The 17,351-nt window shown below is 40.3% G+C and overlaps 1 protein-coding gene across 1 annotated transcript in view; it reads left to right on the top strand.

Moving 5' to 3' along the window:
- Window positions 1-14,113, top strand: part of LOC122624103 — a 50,301-nt gene extending 36,188 nt beyond the window's left edge. Inside the window, exons 5-9 of the mRNA XM_043803545.1 lie at window positions 6,898-7,042; window positions 7,266-7,403; window positions 11,776-12,035; window positions 12,233-12,325; window positions 13,674-14,113. Of these exons, the coding sequence (XP_043659480.1) occupies window positions 6,898-7,042; window positions 7,266-7,403; window positions 11,776-12,035; window positions 12,233-12,325; window positions 13,674-13,778 (741 nt within the window). The 3' untranslated portion in view covers window positions 13,779-14,113. The remainder of the gene's footprint in view (window positions 1-6,897; window positions 7,043-7,265; window positions 7,404-11,775; window positions 12,036-12,232; window positions 12,326-13,673) is intronic.
- Window positions 14,114-17,351: the final 3,238 nt, after the last annotated feature.

Below are 17,351 nucleotides of genomic sequence, written 5' to 3'. Positions count from 1 at the left end.
TGGCGAGACATCTGCCACACGAGTGGGTTGGCTGTGGCATTCAGTTTGCCAGTTAAGTGCAAAATTGGGGTCGTCATCTTCAGAGTTGCAATGCGAAAGAGATGGGTGGTTAGGATACATGTACGCAGACAATTGTGGCTGCGATTGCAGTATGTCCTGTAGGTCCTGTGGGTATTTAGATTCTAACAGGACCTTAAATAAGAAACCCGAACTTATAAAAAATAACTACGTGCTTGAGCAAAAAGTTAAAGAAACTGTACAAAACTGTAAAATGTAAGAGCTAAATAAATGAAACAAATGTATATGCTGCGTTACGTTTCATTGAAAAAATATATTATAAATAAGTATTTATAAATCGGTATTAGTTTAACTGTTTGCATTTGAACTAGTTTAGATTTAGGTTATTTTGAAATGCATGCTACTAACTCCACGACCGCAGGTGTACTTTTACGACGACGAGAGTGAGACGGCTGTCAACGCAGTCGTTGCATGTGTAATTTGCTGAATTTTTAATTATGACACAGAGCACAGCACGAAACAGACAGTCAGACAGACAGACAGATAGAGATACGGATCCAAATCCGAAAGGTAGAAGCGCCGGGAGGACTGCGGATCGCGGTTCGAGGAGTGGGAATGGGCATGGGGATGGGCACGGGGATGGGGGATGTATGTGTTTGTGGATTGCAGGTTAATCTGCCGTGTTGCATGTTGCATTTGCCAGTTGGCAACTTATCTAACTGTCAAGCGGGTCTCTCAAAGTCGCCTTAAGCTCCATGTCGCTGCTGCTCCCTGGCTCCCTGGCTCCCAGATGGCAAATCAATGTGTCGTCGCATGGGTTAAGGCAGCAAAGAGGGTTAAGGCTTACAGATATTGCCGGATTAGATGCGGTATGGCATTCATTACTGAAGCAATCGGAGCAGAGAAAGCTTCAAGTGCTGAATTATGTGTGCACTGTGTTTTTACTTTGTAAGCTAGCCAAGTAGGTAAACCTATGAAAAAAAGCTGCTTCTAAAATCGACTGGAAAACAAGTTAAATAATTTCATGAATTTAAAATACATCACTTCAAGCAACTAAAGTTATCCAATTTAAAGCTGTAAAAAAATCACAGTATCAATTGAAATGTCTACTTTGAAATGCAGCTTGTATTTTTAGCTGAATACATGTGCAATTTGAATGTCAATAAATATGCATTTGCCTCCATTTGCTGCTCTTTATTTGTATTATTCCGTTAGTGAAACTCTTTAAATCCATTTCGCAAATTTAAATCGAAGCCGTAAATATTCGCAAATGCGAAATTTAAATATTGCAAATTTATGTATGCCTGTTAAATCGTTTTCCATATTTTTCAATTCCTATATTTCATACATGTGTATATATATTTTACACACTTTATAGCACCTTTTTTTTGTGACTATTTTAGTTTTTATTTTTAGTCAATTTCCCTGTGCCACTTGCCATTGATGTCTGTCTGTCTGACAGTCTGTCTGTCAATGACAATTCAATGTGGTTGCCGCGTGCGGCTTTTATTGTACGGTATTAGTGTGCGACTTGCAGTGGCACTTGCGATTCGTGAATGCATTTTGGCCATTGATTGAAATTGACCAATTCGCTGTGGTGGCGCTAATGCAACAACAGCAGCCACAGCCGCAGCAGACTAGCATTTTTCCATTTTTCGACGTTTCCATGTTTGTTGTTTTTTTGAACGTAGAAAAGCTTTTCCAATTTGTTGACAATGACAACAAAGAAAGTGACATCTATGTCAGCTGCAGTTGTCACCCTTTCGGATCGAATTTTCAATGTTTTTTCCCATTTTTTTTATATTTATTTTATGCAACCTGCACAGACTCCATTTTTAAGCCGCCAAAATCAAACAAACAAAAGAGACGAAAGTGAACAAAGAGCCGGCAAACAATAAACCGAAACAATGCACTCAAAAAGCAGGCAACAAGTAAACTCCGTTCCTCGTTAACCGAGATCGTTTTTTATGCATTTATTAATTGCGAACGTCCGCAAAGCCAATTAACTTGGCCAAGCACCATTTTCATTTCCATTTTCATTTTCGCTGCATACTCTCGGGCAGCTGGGGAAAAATAAAACGCAGCCAGCGCTGCAGCGACAGAGTAACAAGATAAATGCGAAGAGGTTTACCTGCAGTAAAAAGGTGAAATAGTTCGCGCCAACGCGGCGTATGAGTAATGCGGCAAACTGGAGTGGAGCATAACCTCGCTTACTGGTGATTTACACAACACTTTTTCATCATTTTATTTATCATGTTGCTAAAATTACGTATACGATAAAGTAAAATAGAGCTATTGAACTTGAAAAACATGTTGTTTCTTCTCACTTCACTTTCATAATCAATTTTACATTTTAATAACTACTTTAAGTTATTAATGCTCCTATGCTTATTTTCATTAAAGGCCACAATTGCGAATCATTGCGTAATATTATTATTACCACTCACTCATTCCATTTTCCACCCACTGACTTTTTGGCGAGAAATAGAAACTAATTTCATGAAATTGAAATTTCATTGAAATTTTTTGCACTGCTGTTTAGTTTCGGGTTTTGCGGTTGTACTTTTAGTGGTAACCGCGGCCCCGCCCATCGCTCTCAATTTCCGCCCCTTTTGTGCCACGTTTTTGAGGCAATAAGTGGAACGCCATTAAATAGACCGCAATTTTATTAGTTTCTGCTGCTGTTGCATCAAAACAAAGGCCACGAAAAACAAAATTAAATAAGCGAACGAACGAAGTTACCAATAAACTAGCAGGCATAGTAATTTTCCAAAGTTTTGGCATTATGATCCCATTCGAATTTTCAAACAGCGCAAAACTAGGTATTTCAGTTTTAGTTTACGACGTAAATACGACCAAATAGCACAAAAAAAAACTGTTTCAACAATATCATCTGTCAAAAGATTGCGAAATGGGCATATATTTTTAAATGAGCCAAAATGGAAACACAGAAAATCCAGGCCACTAAAAATACGCTTTATATTTCAAAATTTTACGAGCCGCAACTCAATTGTGATTTTCATTTCGCATTAAAATGGAAGACATTTGCCCAGAACTTTCTGCCACATACATGTTTTCATTTCAACGCAATTGAGTGTGACAATAATTTCGAATTTACACTCATGGATATATTTATGAATTTGAATATTTTCATACCCCAACGTAATCCATAAATAATAATTCCATCAATTTCAATTGAATTTTCTTCTGCCAGCAGCTGGTCTTTCCTCCCCTTCTCATACTTACATACACTTTCCAAATATATTTAACAAAAAAGTTTAGTCCCATGTGAGTTTTATTTTGTGAGGGGAAGTTTAGAGAAGTGTGGTGCGAGGTGCTAAGGAAGCGCTGGCACCTCCACTGGCTATTGATTCAATTTTCCAAACCGCAGTTTATGGGTCTCTCCTGCCATCTCTGTCTAATTTTGCACAGCTATCTCTTTTTATTTGCCAAAACATGTAAATTACAATTCATGCGGCGGTTGTCAACAGTTTGTGTACTTTTTGAAGTATTCTTTTTATTTATATTTTGCTGCATGTTAAAGTCAAGAAATCCCAGGTTTTTGCTGCCTTATTTCGCTGCTTGCAATATATTTCAGCTGTTTTTAGTTCGTATGCATAGAAACTTTGACCCATTTTTCAAGTTTACTGCCTGCCGCCCATTCGCTTAAGTGGCCTTGTCCTTGTGTTTTAAGCATGATTTACATGCTGGCGAAAACAAAAACTTTTAATGGCCAAGACTGGCAGGATGACAACACGAATGTCGGCCGAATCGGTACAAGTTGGCCAACATTTATGTATACTTTTGACTCAGCATTGATTGTAATGTGCTTGAAGTTGTAATATTTATGATATTATATAATAAAAGTCTGTATATACTCGTACAAGAATATAGATTCGAAAATATCATTAACTTTTTGTTCTCTAAACATATTCAATCGTCTTTCCATTGTCTGGTAATACTTTAATATATTTTTATTGTCCGGCTTTTCGTGGTTAACTTTGTGTTGAAGTAACTTTTTGAATAAAAACACCCAACGACCAGTTGATGGCTGGAATAAGTTCTGTCTTTCGCCTTAGTTGGAATTTATCTAATCGCCATTGTTGCTGCAATTGCCACTCTCTAACGTTAAAGTTATTTCTTGTCTCTGCTGGAGATTTGCCTTAAAACCATTCGCCCCACAATGAGGTGGTGGTGGGTTAAAAAAGTTTTTCGGCCAAGAAAAAAAATATTATTTACATTGCCAGCCCGCAGAGAGGCAGCCAATATTTTTTCAACAATTATTTGACTCAACTTGAGGTCCCCGCGGGAATAAAACGAAAGTCAAGGGTTAAGGCGACAAACTTTAAACGGAAAAAAGCGGTGGTGGTGGGACCATTTGGAAATGAAATTATAAGTATATGAGTATTTTCAGCAACGAGAAGCGATGGCCGAATGAAATTATTAAAAAGTTGCATATTTACGATGACCGAAAGGACGACCAGGAGTAGATGTTAGATGTAGAAGTTTTCAGCAGCCCCAGGAAGTGGGTTTTTGAGTTTTTGACATGACCGGCCCTCAACGTTTTTCGGGTGGTTTATTTGGTTTAAGACGCACATGGCAAAGTTTCCTTCTTTTGGCTGCGAGCAAAGTTGCTGTCAAGAGGAGAAACTTGGCTTTGACTTTTGGTTTTATGCACGAAAAATGGGCAAAAAGAATAAAGGAATTATTTTTAGTCAGCTTAGGGAGGAAGTTAAGTGAAAGAGAGCCGGAGACAGACGTTTTAATTTAATTTGAAAGTGCGCTTAGTCTTCTATCAGCCTTATGCTTTATTATTCAAATATATCCATATTTGTTGATTGATATATGTGTGGAAATGTTTGATCAACGCAATCGAGGACAGGCGAAAAATGGTAGCCATTATGGTGGCAAATGGTCAGGAAAATTAGTCAAATATAATGGCAGTTGTTTGTTCTTTAAAGGTTAATTGCCAGATTGACCGATTGTTGAACAATTCTTTTCAATTCCGCTGAAAGGTCTAACCTTTCTGTCCTTAATGCTGTTATCGATTGTGTGTGTGTATTTTAGCTTGAGCTCTCGACTTTCCCTTCCCACTTTCCACCCCCCATTTAAGTTTCACTTTCGTGTGCTTGCTTGTGATATTATCGCCTAACAAGCGGAAAATGGCAAACTAAGGATGGAAAAGTGTGGAAAAGCGTGCAGAGAAGTGAAGGAGAACAGGGCGCGGAAGGAAGCAGGGACCTTCTCAAGTTGACAACGACAAAACGCAGAGCAATTTAGATATTGATTTAGATAGCGTCTGGCAAATATGTTCCCCCCACTTCGACGGGAACAATATTGGGAAAACAGGAAGGAACACACTTACGTTTTTCACGGATTGGCCTTGTAATTGGCCATTGTGCCATGATTAGTATGCAACAATGCTTGTATTATTGATTTATATTAGCAGCCAATATTAACCCAGTTAAAATACAGCGTTAAAGCTGTAAACTCAAAACCCATTTAAGCCAATCTTAAAATACCAAACGTCACCTCAATTACTAATAATTTATTATTGTGCTTGTTGGCTATCAGCAATGTTAAATATATGATTAAATTAGCGAAAAAAATGAAGTGCCATTTTAAAACAGTTCAGCAACTTATAAAGCGGAAAATTTAACAAGGTGTATAAGGTATATTAGTTGGATAGCAGTTTAATGAAGCTAATAGTTAAATAAATAATTATGCATAATCTTTTTATAAGTGGAGCCAAACTAACATGTGTAATGAATGTATAATATGAGTTATGATTAAAAGCAATGTAGTACAAGATATTTTCAAGTCGAACCTTTCATTAAACTGAGAGCTTCCATTATTAATTCAACTGGAGAGATTGCTGGTCATAAACCGATTTGATTTAATCAACAACAAAAAGCAAATAGTAATAACTGCCAACGGTTATGTTGTTCATAAATTAAATTGTTGTTAAAAAAACACTTACACTGTATTTGCTCTTTCCGTGCTCAGTGAATAAATCAAACGCACAGAATATTTATTCACTTTGTTAGTGCAATAATTGCCGGCAAGAAAAAAGAACTGAACAGTAAATTGAGTAGTAATAAGAGGAAAATTCAGATAGAAAAGATCAATTAACAGGGATTATACTAAAGAGCTAAGTGAAGAAACAATTAAAGAGATGAACAAACTAAATAACAAACAAACTGGAGTCATTTAAGTAGAAGCAGGCTTTAATATTTAAAGGCACACAGGCGCTATGAAAATCCAAGTGGAGTCGGTGGCGTATACGCTATATTACCTCAATGCGGCAGAAATCAACGAAATGTCTTCAATGTGTCGGTGTTGCACCATTGCCAACGATTTTTATTCGTCTGTCAGTCAGTCAGTCAGTCGTTCCATTTGCCTTACACTCTCCACCTTTCTCCATTTTTCCCTCTTCATCTGCCGCTTTCTTCTCCCAGAAGAGCAGCTGCTGTCTTCTTGACTAATTTGTATGTGCATATTAAATTAGTCGGGCGAGGCAAAAGTGTCGCGCTAGGCATTAGTTTACACCCTCTCCTTCAACCCCTCAGCCCCAAAATGGCTAACACCTATACGACCCACACACACAAACACACACGAAAACACACATACACAGCTGTTTCAATCTGTTGGCTTTCATTATTTAATTGCCACTCTTGGTAAATTTGTACGGCACACGAGGCGTATGCGCAATGCGGCTGGGAAATAATCAAATTTTGATGGAAATCTAAATGCATGCAAGTGAAATGTACGAGTAGGCCGTTCTCGGTCTACTCTTAAATACCATGTATATTTAAGTGATTTTATCAGTCTAAAATGTGTATTGTAACGTTGTATTTTTTTCGTTTTTTTTTTTTGTAGCAACAATCGCTGAGCGACACAAGTGCCGCCAGCAGTGGCAAGGGCTCCAAATTCTTATTGCGTAAGCGTAAATCAAAGAAGACAACCGCAGCAGCCGCTGCAACAACTGAGGCCGCAACAACGGCCAAAAAGGCAGACAAAAAGGGTAAGTTGCCTGTCAGCTGCGGAAAATTTCGTTACTTTTTCTTTAAGAGTTGATTTACACAGCACATAGTTTATATCCGTTTAATCGAAATGAATTGTAAAATAACACTTTATTGAAATGTAAAATACTAAAGAAGTGAAGTGAAGTAATAAAGGCGCATTAAATTGATATAAATACATTAATCTTATAAGTCTAAATTACTAAATTACAACTCTACCAACAGCTATTGCCCAGCCACAGCCTTCGATCAAGTGCGTCCTGGTGGGCGATGGAGCCGTGGGCAAGACGAATCTGATCCTATCGTATCTGGAGAATCGCTTCAATCCGGAGCACATACCCACGGCATCAGACATTTATAATGGTGAGTTCACAGCACAGGTGTGCGCGTCGCGTTGACGGCGTTCTTCAACAGGTTTCTCCATTCCGAGGACCTCCATAACTTATACCCCTGGTTTTTTCCTTTTTTTTATGGCCCAACCTTTGCGGCCTTGGTTTCGATTAACGGAGATTCAAGAATTCGGGTTGGATTGGGCTCTTGCTCGCTGCTCGGCACGTATATGAATTTTTCATTCTGTTGAAAAGCAATTTGTGAAATCTTTACCGAACTTTCCGCTTTCCGTGTGAAGGATGTGCCAACTGGATGGGCGGATGTTGGATCTGAATTTTTGCTTGGCTGCCGCCGGCAGTTTCTGGCTCAAAAGTTACAATTTTTCCGATGCCGACTTTCACTGCTTCCGCATTTGGCAGCACACACTAGTGTGTGTGTTTTGTGCTATTCACGAATTTTAATGAACGGAAAATTGAAATTTGCGGTTATTCAAACAGAAGCACAGAATGGATGAAAACTTGACTTTGGTATTTTTTTTGCATTTTTTTTTTGTGGAGTGCTTGCTTCTGCCTCTTTCCATGTACAATTGATTGAATTATGCTTAGCCCATAGCTGATGCCCCAATCCCCCCCCCCCCAGTCCCTCGTTCCCCCGTTGGCCCTTAACCCTTAATCATCGTGTCTGGCACTAGAGACTGCCGGCAGCCAGTTTAACCCCTCACCCCCGGCCGGGCCCCTGGGGGCTGATTTTAATAAAATTTTGCATGAATTTGCACTTCTCAGCTCGCTCGCTGGGTTCGGGGCCAAAAATTGTGTTGCCTGCCAGTCTGTCAGTCAGACAGTTGGTGTTTTGTGTCCGTGTGTGCTTGTGAGAAGTGTAGGATGAGGATGAGGATGAGTCCTGCCCAAATTCGCCCTGCAGATAATCGGGGAATAATTCAACAGATTCAACTAGGTGTAGCACAGCACGTTGCAGGCAGGAGGCAAGTTGTGTGCCTTTATTTGGGTTTTTGGCCAAATTTGTACTTCCCTTTTTAGCCGCTTTCAAATAAGGTTTTAAGCTGGTCTCTACTTAATTTGAACAGGAACTACTTAGATATCAAAATGTTATCATTGCTTTTGTTTTACACGAAGATGTCCAATGCTCTCTGATTTGTTGTTAAATTTTTCCACTTTTTTTAAATATCATATATCTTCCATTGATGTTTGCCTGCCCTGCGAATTGAAACGCGTTTTTTGAGTTGAGGGAATTGAAAGGATTGCAGCTTTATTTCAGTTGGGTTTGAAACATTTTATTTAGACAGAAAATGCCAGAGATATCAATTCTTTCCCCCCGCTTTTTTTTTTTATTTATTTTTGGATTTAGCCAGGGGTCGCCGCCTACACCAGCTGCTTTGGTCCTGCCATCGTTTGTTGGAAATAAAATTACGCATACGCCGCGTTGTCCCCGACATTTTTAGCCAGACTTTTCTAGCAACAATTGGCCCCGGTCTGTGAATGCCAGGCATTGCTTGCTCTGAATTTTCGTGGAATTTTCCCCTCCCTTTTGCAGCTTTAGCAGCTTTTCCCTGCCAGTTTTCCGTTTTCCTCCTGAATGTGCACTTGTGTTGCCATCTTTTTTTTTTCTTGCAAGACTTTGGCATAGTTCAGCCAATGGGCATAAGTTTTGGAACTAATTAGGGCAGGAGCTGGGCTAATTGACTTGCACTAAGTGCGTCAAATTGTGGAATTTATTATACGATCCACTTTTTATTATTATGCCAAGAAGATACAGGATGTCTTGATCGTTGATTAACTGCGTGATTGTGCAATATACGTACGAGTGTGTATATTCCTCAATCTGCGACTCAATTAGGTGTCAATAAGGTTGACTCAGCAGGAAAGAAGCGGCAAAAAGGCAGCTGAGCTGACTTACTTCTCACAATTACACAATTGCACACACACTTGCGCACTTGCACACACACACACACACACACCCACATTTGTTGTGGGTGGATGGCTTTTCCTTAACCGCTAACGATGTTCGCCTTTTGTCCCGACCTTCGCCATTGTCTGACTCTCCTTTTCCCCCCCACCCCTCCAAGATTCTTTTAGAGAATCCCTCCTGCCCCACTTCACTTCACCTCACTTCAGTTGAGTTCACTGTTTTTGTTCTCGTTCGCGTAAAGCGATTTTCAGCTGAGCTGGCAAACAATTTCCCTTTTGTGAAAAGGAAAAGGGAACGGCATTGAATGCGCCTTGTGTACTCGTATTCCGGCATTGATTTCCACTTTTACACTTTTTGGCAGCTGAAATGGCCAAGAAATATACGGGTTACTAATAAAGCAACAATGAGATGGTTCAAGGAAATTGCACAATGAAACGCGAGAAAAGTGATTGGGAATTTTACTTCTTCTATTTCGGACACTTGAACTGGGCTAACCGAAAATAAGAAGATTAGGTAAGGAAACGACGACGATTGAAAAGAAGCACTAAGAAGAAATGTTATAATTATTAGGTAGACTAGAGAATTCTAGAAATTTAACAGCAAACTAAAGAACTGGCATCTTTTCAATGTTGTGAGACCTATGGTCCATACAATTTCCTCAAATGAAATGGTGAGCTCTATTAAACCGAAAGTGGTATGAGTTTAGGCCAGAGATGGAGTCACATCAACGTCATGCTTTTTCGTTGCCCCCAAAATGTATTCATGAATATCATACGCTGCACAAATTAAATTTATTTTACATGAGCCATGGGTCTGGCGACCTTCGCTGCTGCACCTGCTGAAAACCTACAACCTGCCACCTGCAGCCTGCTCCCACTACGTGCTGCATGTTGCATGCTGCATGCGGCAGGCAGGCTGATTAAAAATCCCCGAGCAGCGGAGCTGGGCAACTTTATTTACGCAGGCCAAACAGCCAGTGGAGGTGGAGGAGGAGGTGGAGGATCAGAAGGAGGAGGCGCATAGAATGAAAGGTTGCCATGATTAACTTTTAGATAGGACATGGTCACAGTCCGGGGGTTGTTGCACGTAGAACGTGGAACGTTGAACGTAGAATGTAGGATGTTGGCTCTTGGCTGTTGGCTGTTGGGCGCCGGCGAACGCGAGGTCAAATTTGCTTCGCGGGACATGCAAAAAAAAAAAAAAAACAAATCAAGCTAAAACGAAGCCACGGCGCACTGCAAATAATTTCAGGGCAATCACAGAGTCACAGAGGTAGTCAATAAATGATAGTCATAGAAACAGAAGCAGCGAGAATTTTAATATTTCTGTTTAATGTGGTATAATAAGGAAGGGACTTTCAATTTCTGATAGTGTAAGCTCTATAAACAGCGCTTACCCTTCGTCACTCTCCTGAGCATCATTCAAATCATTTTCGCCTGCGTTTAAATATGAATGTTCTTTGCACACATGGGAGGTGGCGGTAAAGTGGGTGGAAAATGGCAGGAGTTTCCCAGCACAGCGCTTTACTAATTCACTTGCTAGCTTGCCTTCATTGTTGATGCTCCACGCCCCCATTTTCCCCATTTCCCAGACGCTTTTCCAGCTAAGTTCCAGTGGTGGTGGTGGCAGAAATGACATCAATGCAATGTTGGATGTAATTAAACAGATGTTATTACTGAGCAGCAACAGCGGTGAATTTCGCAAACATACGAGTATGATGACTCGTGTGTGCTGAAAAACGAATGTTCATTAACTGGGAATGAAACCAAATGCCCAGGTTAAAACCGAACTTTTCACAGATTTAATAGAGAAATTTGAAAAAATTGTTGAGGCACAGAATCCTTTATATTTTCCCAACAAAATTCTCAACTTGAAAACGGTTAGCATTTGCATTTGTTGTAAGCAAGACTATAGCTAAGAAATGCGAATGGAGAACTGAATGAGTTGCCAAATTTTCTGGCATCCACAACATTCCCAGTACGTCTGTGTGTGTGTGTGCTTTCTTTTTTTATTTAAAATATCTGTGCTACCTGTGTAGTGTCACTGTGGGTGTCCACTGCTGTGGTATGTGTGTGTGTGTGAGTGTGGGTGTGTGTGAGTGGGTGGGTGTTTGAGTGTGTGCCATGTGCTATGCCAAAAATTTGCACTTGCGTTGAGGAGACAACAAAAGGATTGGGTAAAGCATTTTAAATTAAATTAAATTCCGACAGCAAAATGCAATCACAAAGTGCGTTGCGAGTAGAGAAAGGGCTCGGAGTCAGAGTGAGAGCAATTTACATATTTTTCAATTAAATTGAACCGAAATCAGGCCAAAGTGAGCCCACGCACCCGCTCTCAAATCAATTGATTGATTCTTTTGTAACTGAAATGGTTATATAAATACATATGCATATATCGGTAGGAATTGCAATAATGCGAAGTCAAGGAAACTGATTAAGCAAAGACATTCTCTGATCATTCAATTTCGTTTTTCCCACAGCCGATGTCAATGTAAACGAGAGTCCGGTGCACCTGACCATATGTGATACCGCTGGCCAGGACACGTTGGATCCGCTGAGGGAGCTCTGCTATCCGGACAGCGATGTCTTCCTGCTCTGCTTTTCGGTGGTGAAGCCGGAAACATTTCGGGCCATCAAGGCCAAATGGGCACCGAAATTCGCCAAGACCAAGGCCGCCCTCATTTTGGTTGGCACCCAGGCCGATCTTCGCACCAGTCCCAATGTCCTTAACAAACTGCAGGTGAGCAGAACTCGAACGAACAGCAGAATTCTTCGTTATGCACGCTGATTTATTAATGATTTCGACTGCCTGAGGGCGAGTGTATCATTATTTATCTGTATCTGGCTGCGATTCAAATATTTATGAAATTCTGATTTGATTTCATCTGGCCGGAAGCTAACTTGATTTTCTCCCTTTTCCACATCTCGTTTTGGCAGACAAATGGCGAGAAAGCAATTTCATATGCAGACGCCTGGGATTTGGCAACAACAATTGGCGCAAAATACATTGAGACTTCGTCAGCCACACAGGTGAGTTGCTTGGTTGGTTAGTTAGTTAGGAAATAAAATATCACAAAAAAATATATAATAACATGTGTACTAAAGGAGTACGTCGTCATATTAATTAAAGGCAAACGGCAGACAAGTCATTGCTCCGCGACTACGACTTCACTGCGGCTGTGTCGCGTAAACACTTGAAAAAAAGTAATGTAGCACTCGTTTGGGGAGCGTGTATATGATAACAGATACCCTATAGTAGTAAACAAGAACTCTCGAAAGAAGAAAGAATTAATGAATTACTCAAAATACTATTTTATCTAACCTCTGAGTGTTTATAGTAGCCAAAAGCTGATAATTCTACATCTAAAGTATATTATTTAAATGTAACTCTATTAGGCAGCATACCCATAACGACTATAAAGGATAATCCGGCGAAGGAAGAAGCCTCCTGGCAAAAGGGGGGAAAAAAAACAGCGCCTGGCTTAATTCCGCAGCCAAAGGAGGCGTCCTCCTATGGGAGGCAGTTCGTCCTGGTTCTGTGGTCGTGGTCGCTTTTTATCCTTTTGAGTCGCCTTGTCGCACTGCACAAACACACGTACACACAATAATCATAATTGTGCGTTTCTCAAAAGAGAGAGAGAGAGAGATAGGAAGAGCGAGAGAGAGAGAGAGAGGGAGAGAGAAGGTCGGGGGAATCCCCTTGTTTGCCCCAACACTTCCGACTGAATGCAGTCGCTCCTGTCAGCCGTGCATTGCACTCTGCGTGGATTTCCCCGAAGGTAACCGCTTCTGCCACGCCCCTCTGTTAACACGCCGCCCACCGGCGAGGGGCAGGACTCACAAAAGAAGGCGACAACGAAGATGAAGTGATTGCAACAAATTATAAAGCACTTGCCACCACCTACCAGATGAGCATGGCGATAACGAGGTTGATGATGATGATGATGTCGGTGATGATGTCGGCGATGATGGTGACAATTTGTTGTGCCAAGTGCTTCGCTAGTTGCTGGAAAATAAGACAGCATATACATACATATATGAAACTGAGATTAAGTTGCACTGCCGTCGGCGGGAAGAACTGTTCAACATTTTCGCTGAAGAACGTCAGCAAAATAAGCCGTCTTTGATCCTCAGAGGCTCAGAAACAAATATGGAAGAGCTGGCGAGTGGAATCTCCCAAAAGTTTTAAGATGAATTGCATTTTGTCAATCCAAAGATGAATTATATCAGTGGTAGTTTTTAAATAAACAAACTAGTAAATAAATGCACAAGCAGTTAGTTAATCACATATCCAGTCAGACAATACAAGTAATTAGTGTAGCATAGCTTTATTGATTTAATTAAGCAGTGATTAATAAGCACATTATTTCGTTCGCAGGACAAAGTCAAGGATGTGTTCGACGCAGCCATTTGGGAAGGACTTGTGCCCACCACCCTGCCGCCCACTCCCTCGTTTTGGAGGAAACTCTTCTGCCTGGCCTGAAACTCGATGGAAAATCAACTCAATGCACGATTTATTCATTTTTTGATTAGTTACTTTCAATAAGTATTTAAATTAAAGCGTTTTTTTTTAGAGATTTTCGTTTAGCAGTGCTTGCACACAGACTGATCTACACATAAACTAAAATAATCTACATATACAATACATATTATTTAATGCCGAAACGAAGATGTTTTCATGATAGATTTTAAACTCTTACGCGTAATTATGTTCGTGGTTTTCTCTCATCATTATTACTCTTTTTATTTTTTTTGCCTAATTATAGCCTATTGACTATTTAAAGCCTATTATCGCCCAGAATCCACAACTATGTTATATCATTCCATCCATTTTTAAGCATTACGTTTTAAGCAAATATTTCAAATATTGTATATCGAAGGCAGCATTAAATATAGAAATGAAACACATCCACCAGACGGTTTTGTCCAAATTGAATTCTCTGCATTATTTGGAAATGTGGCATTAGGCCATAAGTGCTGGCAAAAAATAATAATAATAAAAACACGAGGGGTTGGATTCGAGAGCAGAATCAACAAAAACAACATTAGCGTTTCAGCGAACTCCTGATTCTCGACTTTTCCAAGTAAACACACACACACACGCACACCTGCAAGGGCACACACTTACATGCAAGAGCATCTGGATGAAAAGTTGATGGGAAAACTGAAGGAAAAACATGTGAAGTTTGCATACCACGTATGACGACATGGGAAAAACTATAGAAGTTGGAAGAGACCATTTGGGAAATTGAAATATTTATTTTGAATATGTATAAATGGTAATGTATTAAATGGAATTAGAAATGTGCGTTAGCAAAAATCTATCAAAATGAGAATATATTATTTTATATAAAATAGTTCGGTGCTACTTATTATCAGAAGTAAAATTTAATGAAAGAAGACGATTAGGAAATTCTTAAAGAACTGCCTTTTTTATAAACCTTAAAATCCCAGTGACTTTATCCAATTCAGCATGAAAGTAGGCAACAATTTCTTTCAAAACTAAACAACCCCACACTCTTCAATGCTCAATTTTTACTTAACTCAACACACAGGTCATCAGTGTCTTCCTGATGCTGATGTCCTGATTGTACAAAAACATTTAACTTTAACCAGGGCAAAAAGTGCACCATTCATGGCAATGGAGGTGGTGGAGGTCAACAAGGGTTAAACAGCACAAGTAAGAGCAGCAGTAATAACCAAACTGAAGCGAGCCCAACTGACGGGCGGCAAGTGCAGTGTAAACATTTTCACATTGTCTGCCAAAAATGTGCCGAGCAAACAGTTAATGTGCCTGTCGACAGCAGCAGCAACAGTAGCAGCAGCAGCAGCAGCAGCAGCAGCAGCAGCAGCAGCAGCATCAGCATCAGCATCAGCAGCAGCAACAGCAGTGGCAACATGCCGCAAGTGGCCGCAGCAACATGCAACAGTTTCGGTTTTTGCGTAGCACATAAAACTTGGAGATTCGGCAAGACATCGGCATTGCAGAGGCGCAGAGGCCCATACAACAAAAAAATCATAATAAATCAATAGCAGGACGAAGGAAACTTGGCCATGTCATGCTCGTAAATTTATGGCTACTTACAAGCGCACAAGCAATAAATACACAATTTATTAGACAAATATTCTGTGGGGCAAGAAATTACGTATACGTATACGTATGTTTGTATGTTTGGTCCGTCCTGCTAATGATGCATATCTCCACTTGGTCAAATGAGTCCATGCCTGTGTGTGTGTGTGTGTCCTTTCGTGCTCGTCCTGTCCAGATGTCACTTCATTTTGAAGGCGTCCTATGAAATATTGAGTAGATCACAAGGACTTTTGGGCATGCCAATCGATTTGGGCCAAATTTCTATCCACTTACGATTAGTCCTGCGGCGTTCGAGTCGAAATTCAATTCAAGTTCCATAATGAAAAATGTGTCTGCGGAACTGTTGAATGGGTTTTCCCCCCTTTTCACCCGTTTTCTTTCTTTTTTTCGCATTTCTCCATCTTATTTCGATTTTTGTGTTATTTTACGTTGCTTTGTTCGGTACGTGCCAATAAAGGGCCGTCTGTGGTGAGGGGCACGCGGCTATTTATGTGGGTCATTCACGCGCACGGGATGTGGACCGCATCCGTAGCCCTTGCGCCCTGCCCCACATACATATGTGTGTGTAATTTACTTAGGAAAAGATACAGCAACGGACACAGATACGGATACGGATACATGTGGCACAGATACGCGGCTGGCAGACACGCCACTTGAACCCCGGATTGCGCCCGGTGACGGTCGCGCTGGGTTGCTTGGTCGGCAAGTCTGCTTCGTATGTAAACTGATACCCTGTAAAAAGTACTAATAGTGCCTAGCACAGGACACTTGGACACGCAAGGAAACTAATAGCAAATTGCTAACATTTAAGCGCTGAAAACTAAACCAACTTTTAGAGGTACCCCAATTTAACATCGGATTTAAATTAGGCAATATAATGGTTAAGAATATGCAACAGCATTTTTATTAATTTATTAAAAGTATTTAAAGTAAAACACCGGGTATTTTGCAGTCACTAATCCGGATTCCTCGCTTTCTTGGCCGTTTTCTAACCGCCATTGTTGCCCGCGGCAAGTTGAGAGCTCTTGCGATGAGGCTAAAACTTATAATCATGGCATCATCAACAAAATTATCGTTTTGCCACAGACGGCACCGGCACACACACACACACACACGCACACCCATGTGATGGGAAGTGGAGGTCCTGCACAGATACACTCGCCATTTAAGAGCATAAAAGCGAGACGTGCTCGAAATGTGAATTACTCGTGCCCCAAAACCATACCAAAAAAAAAATCACACACACTGTTGCACTTAGAGTGGCTGAGAGTGTGTGCGTGTGTGTGTGCAAGTTGATTTTGCTCTTTGGCTCCATTTTGGCTCATAACTTTAACTATTTTACACGAACCCAAGGAACATTTACTCGACTTTTTCCTTTGTTTTCCCTCCATGTTATTCTTGCCCCTTATTTAGTCGCTTTAGCGCTCAGCTATTTTTTTGGTTGAAGAAATCTGCGGATGAGGGTAGAGTTTTGTGGATCTGGCGGCACCTTCAATATCTTTTCCTTCACTTCTTTCTGTTTTTTTCTCTTTTGGCAAATTAACAAGCCAGCAGGGAGGGTTTAAACATTGATTTCCTGGCGCCTAGGTACACGGACTTTACACTGCAAACAATTTTGATCTTTAAATACTCGTAATATATTTCAAACAGCTTTCAAACTGTCATATGTTTTGATTAGCCAACATGTACAAATATTTTTCTCAGGTGTACAAATGTAATTGAAGCATCGAAGAAATCGCAATTCGCACGGACGCATTTTCTCGCAGAAGCAAACAACAAATAGAGATATACTCGTATATGTATATACACGAAAATATATATATATATATATATGTATAAGAGTGAAAGAGGCGGATTATAGGGGGGTGGTGAAAGCGTGATGAAAGGTGGGCGGCGAAGGAGAAGATACGACTGCTCCATTCAGCAGCTGTGAACGGTGAAAACCTTTTTGGCGCTAATTGCAAT

This window comes from Drosophila teissieri, chromosome X (assembly GCF_016746235.2).
Source record: "Drosophila teissieri strain GT53w chromosome X, Prin_Dtei_1.1, whole genome shotgun sequence".
NCBI classification, from domain to species: domain Eukaryota; kingdom Metazoa; phylum Arthropoda; class Insecta; order Diptera; family Drosophilidae; genus Drosophila; species Drosophila teissieri.
Note: the sequence above shows the minus strand (reverse complement) of the source record. Positions and strands in the feature narration are given on the sequence as shown.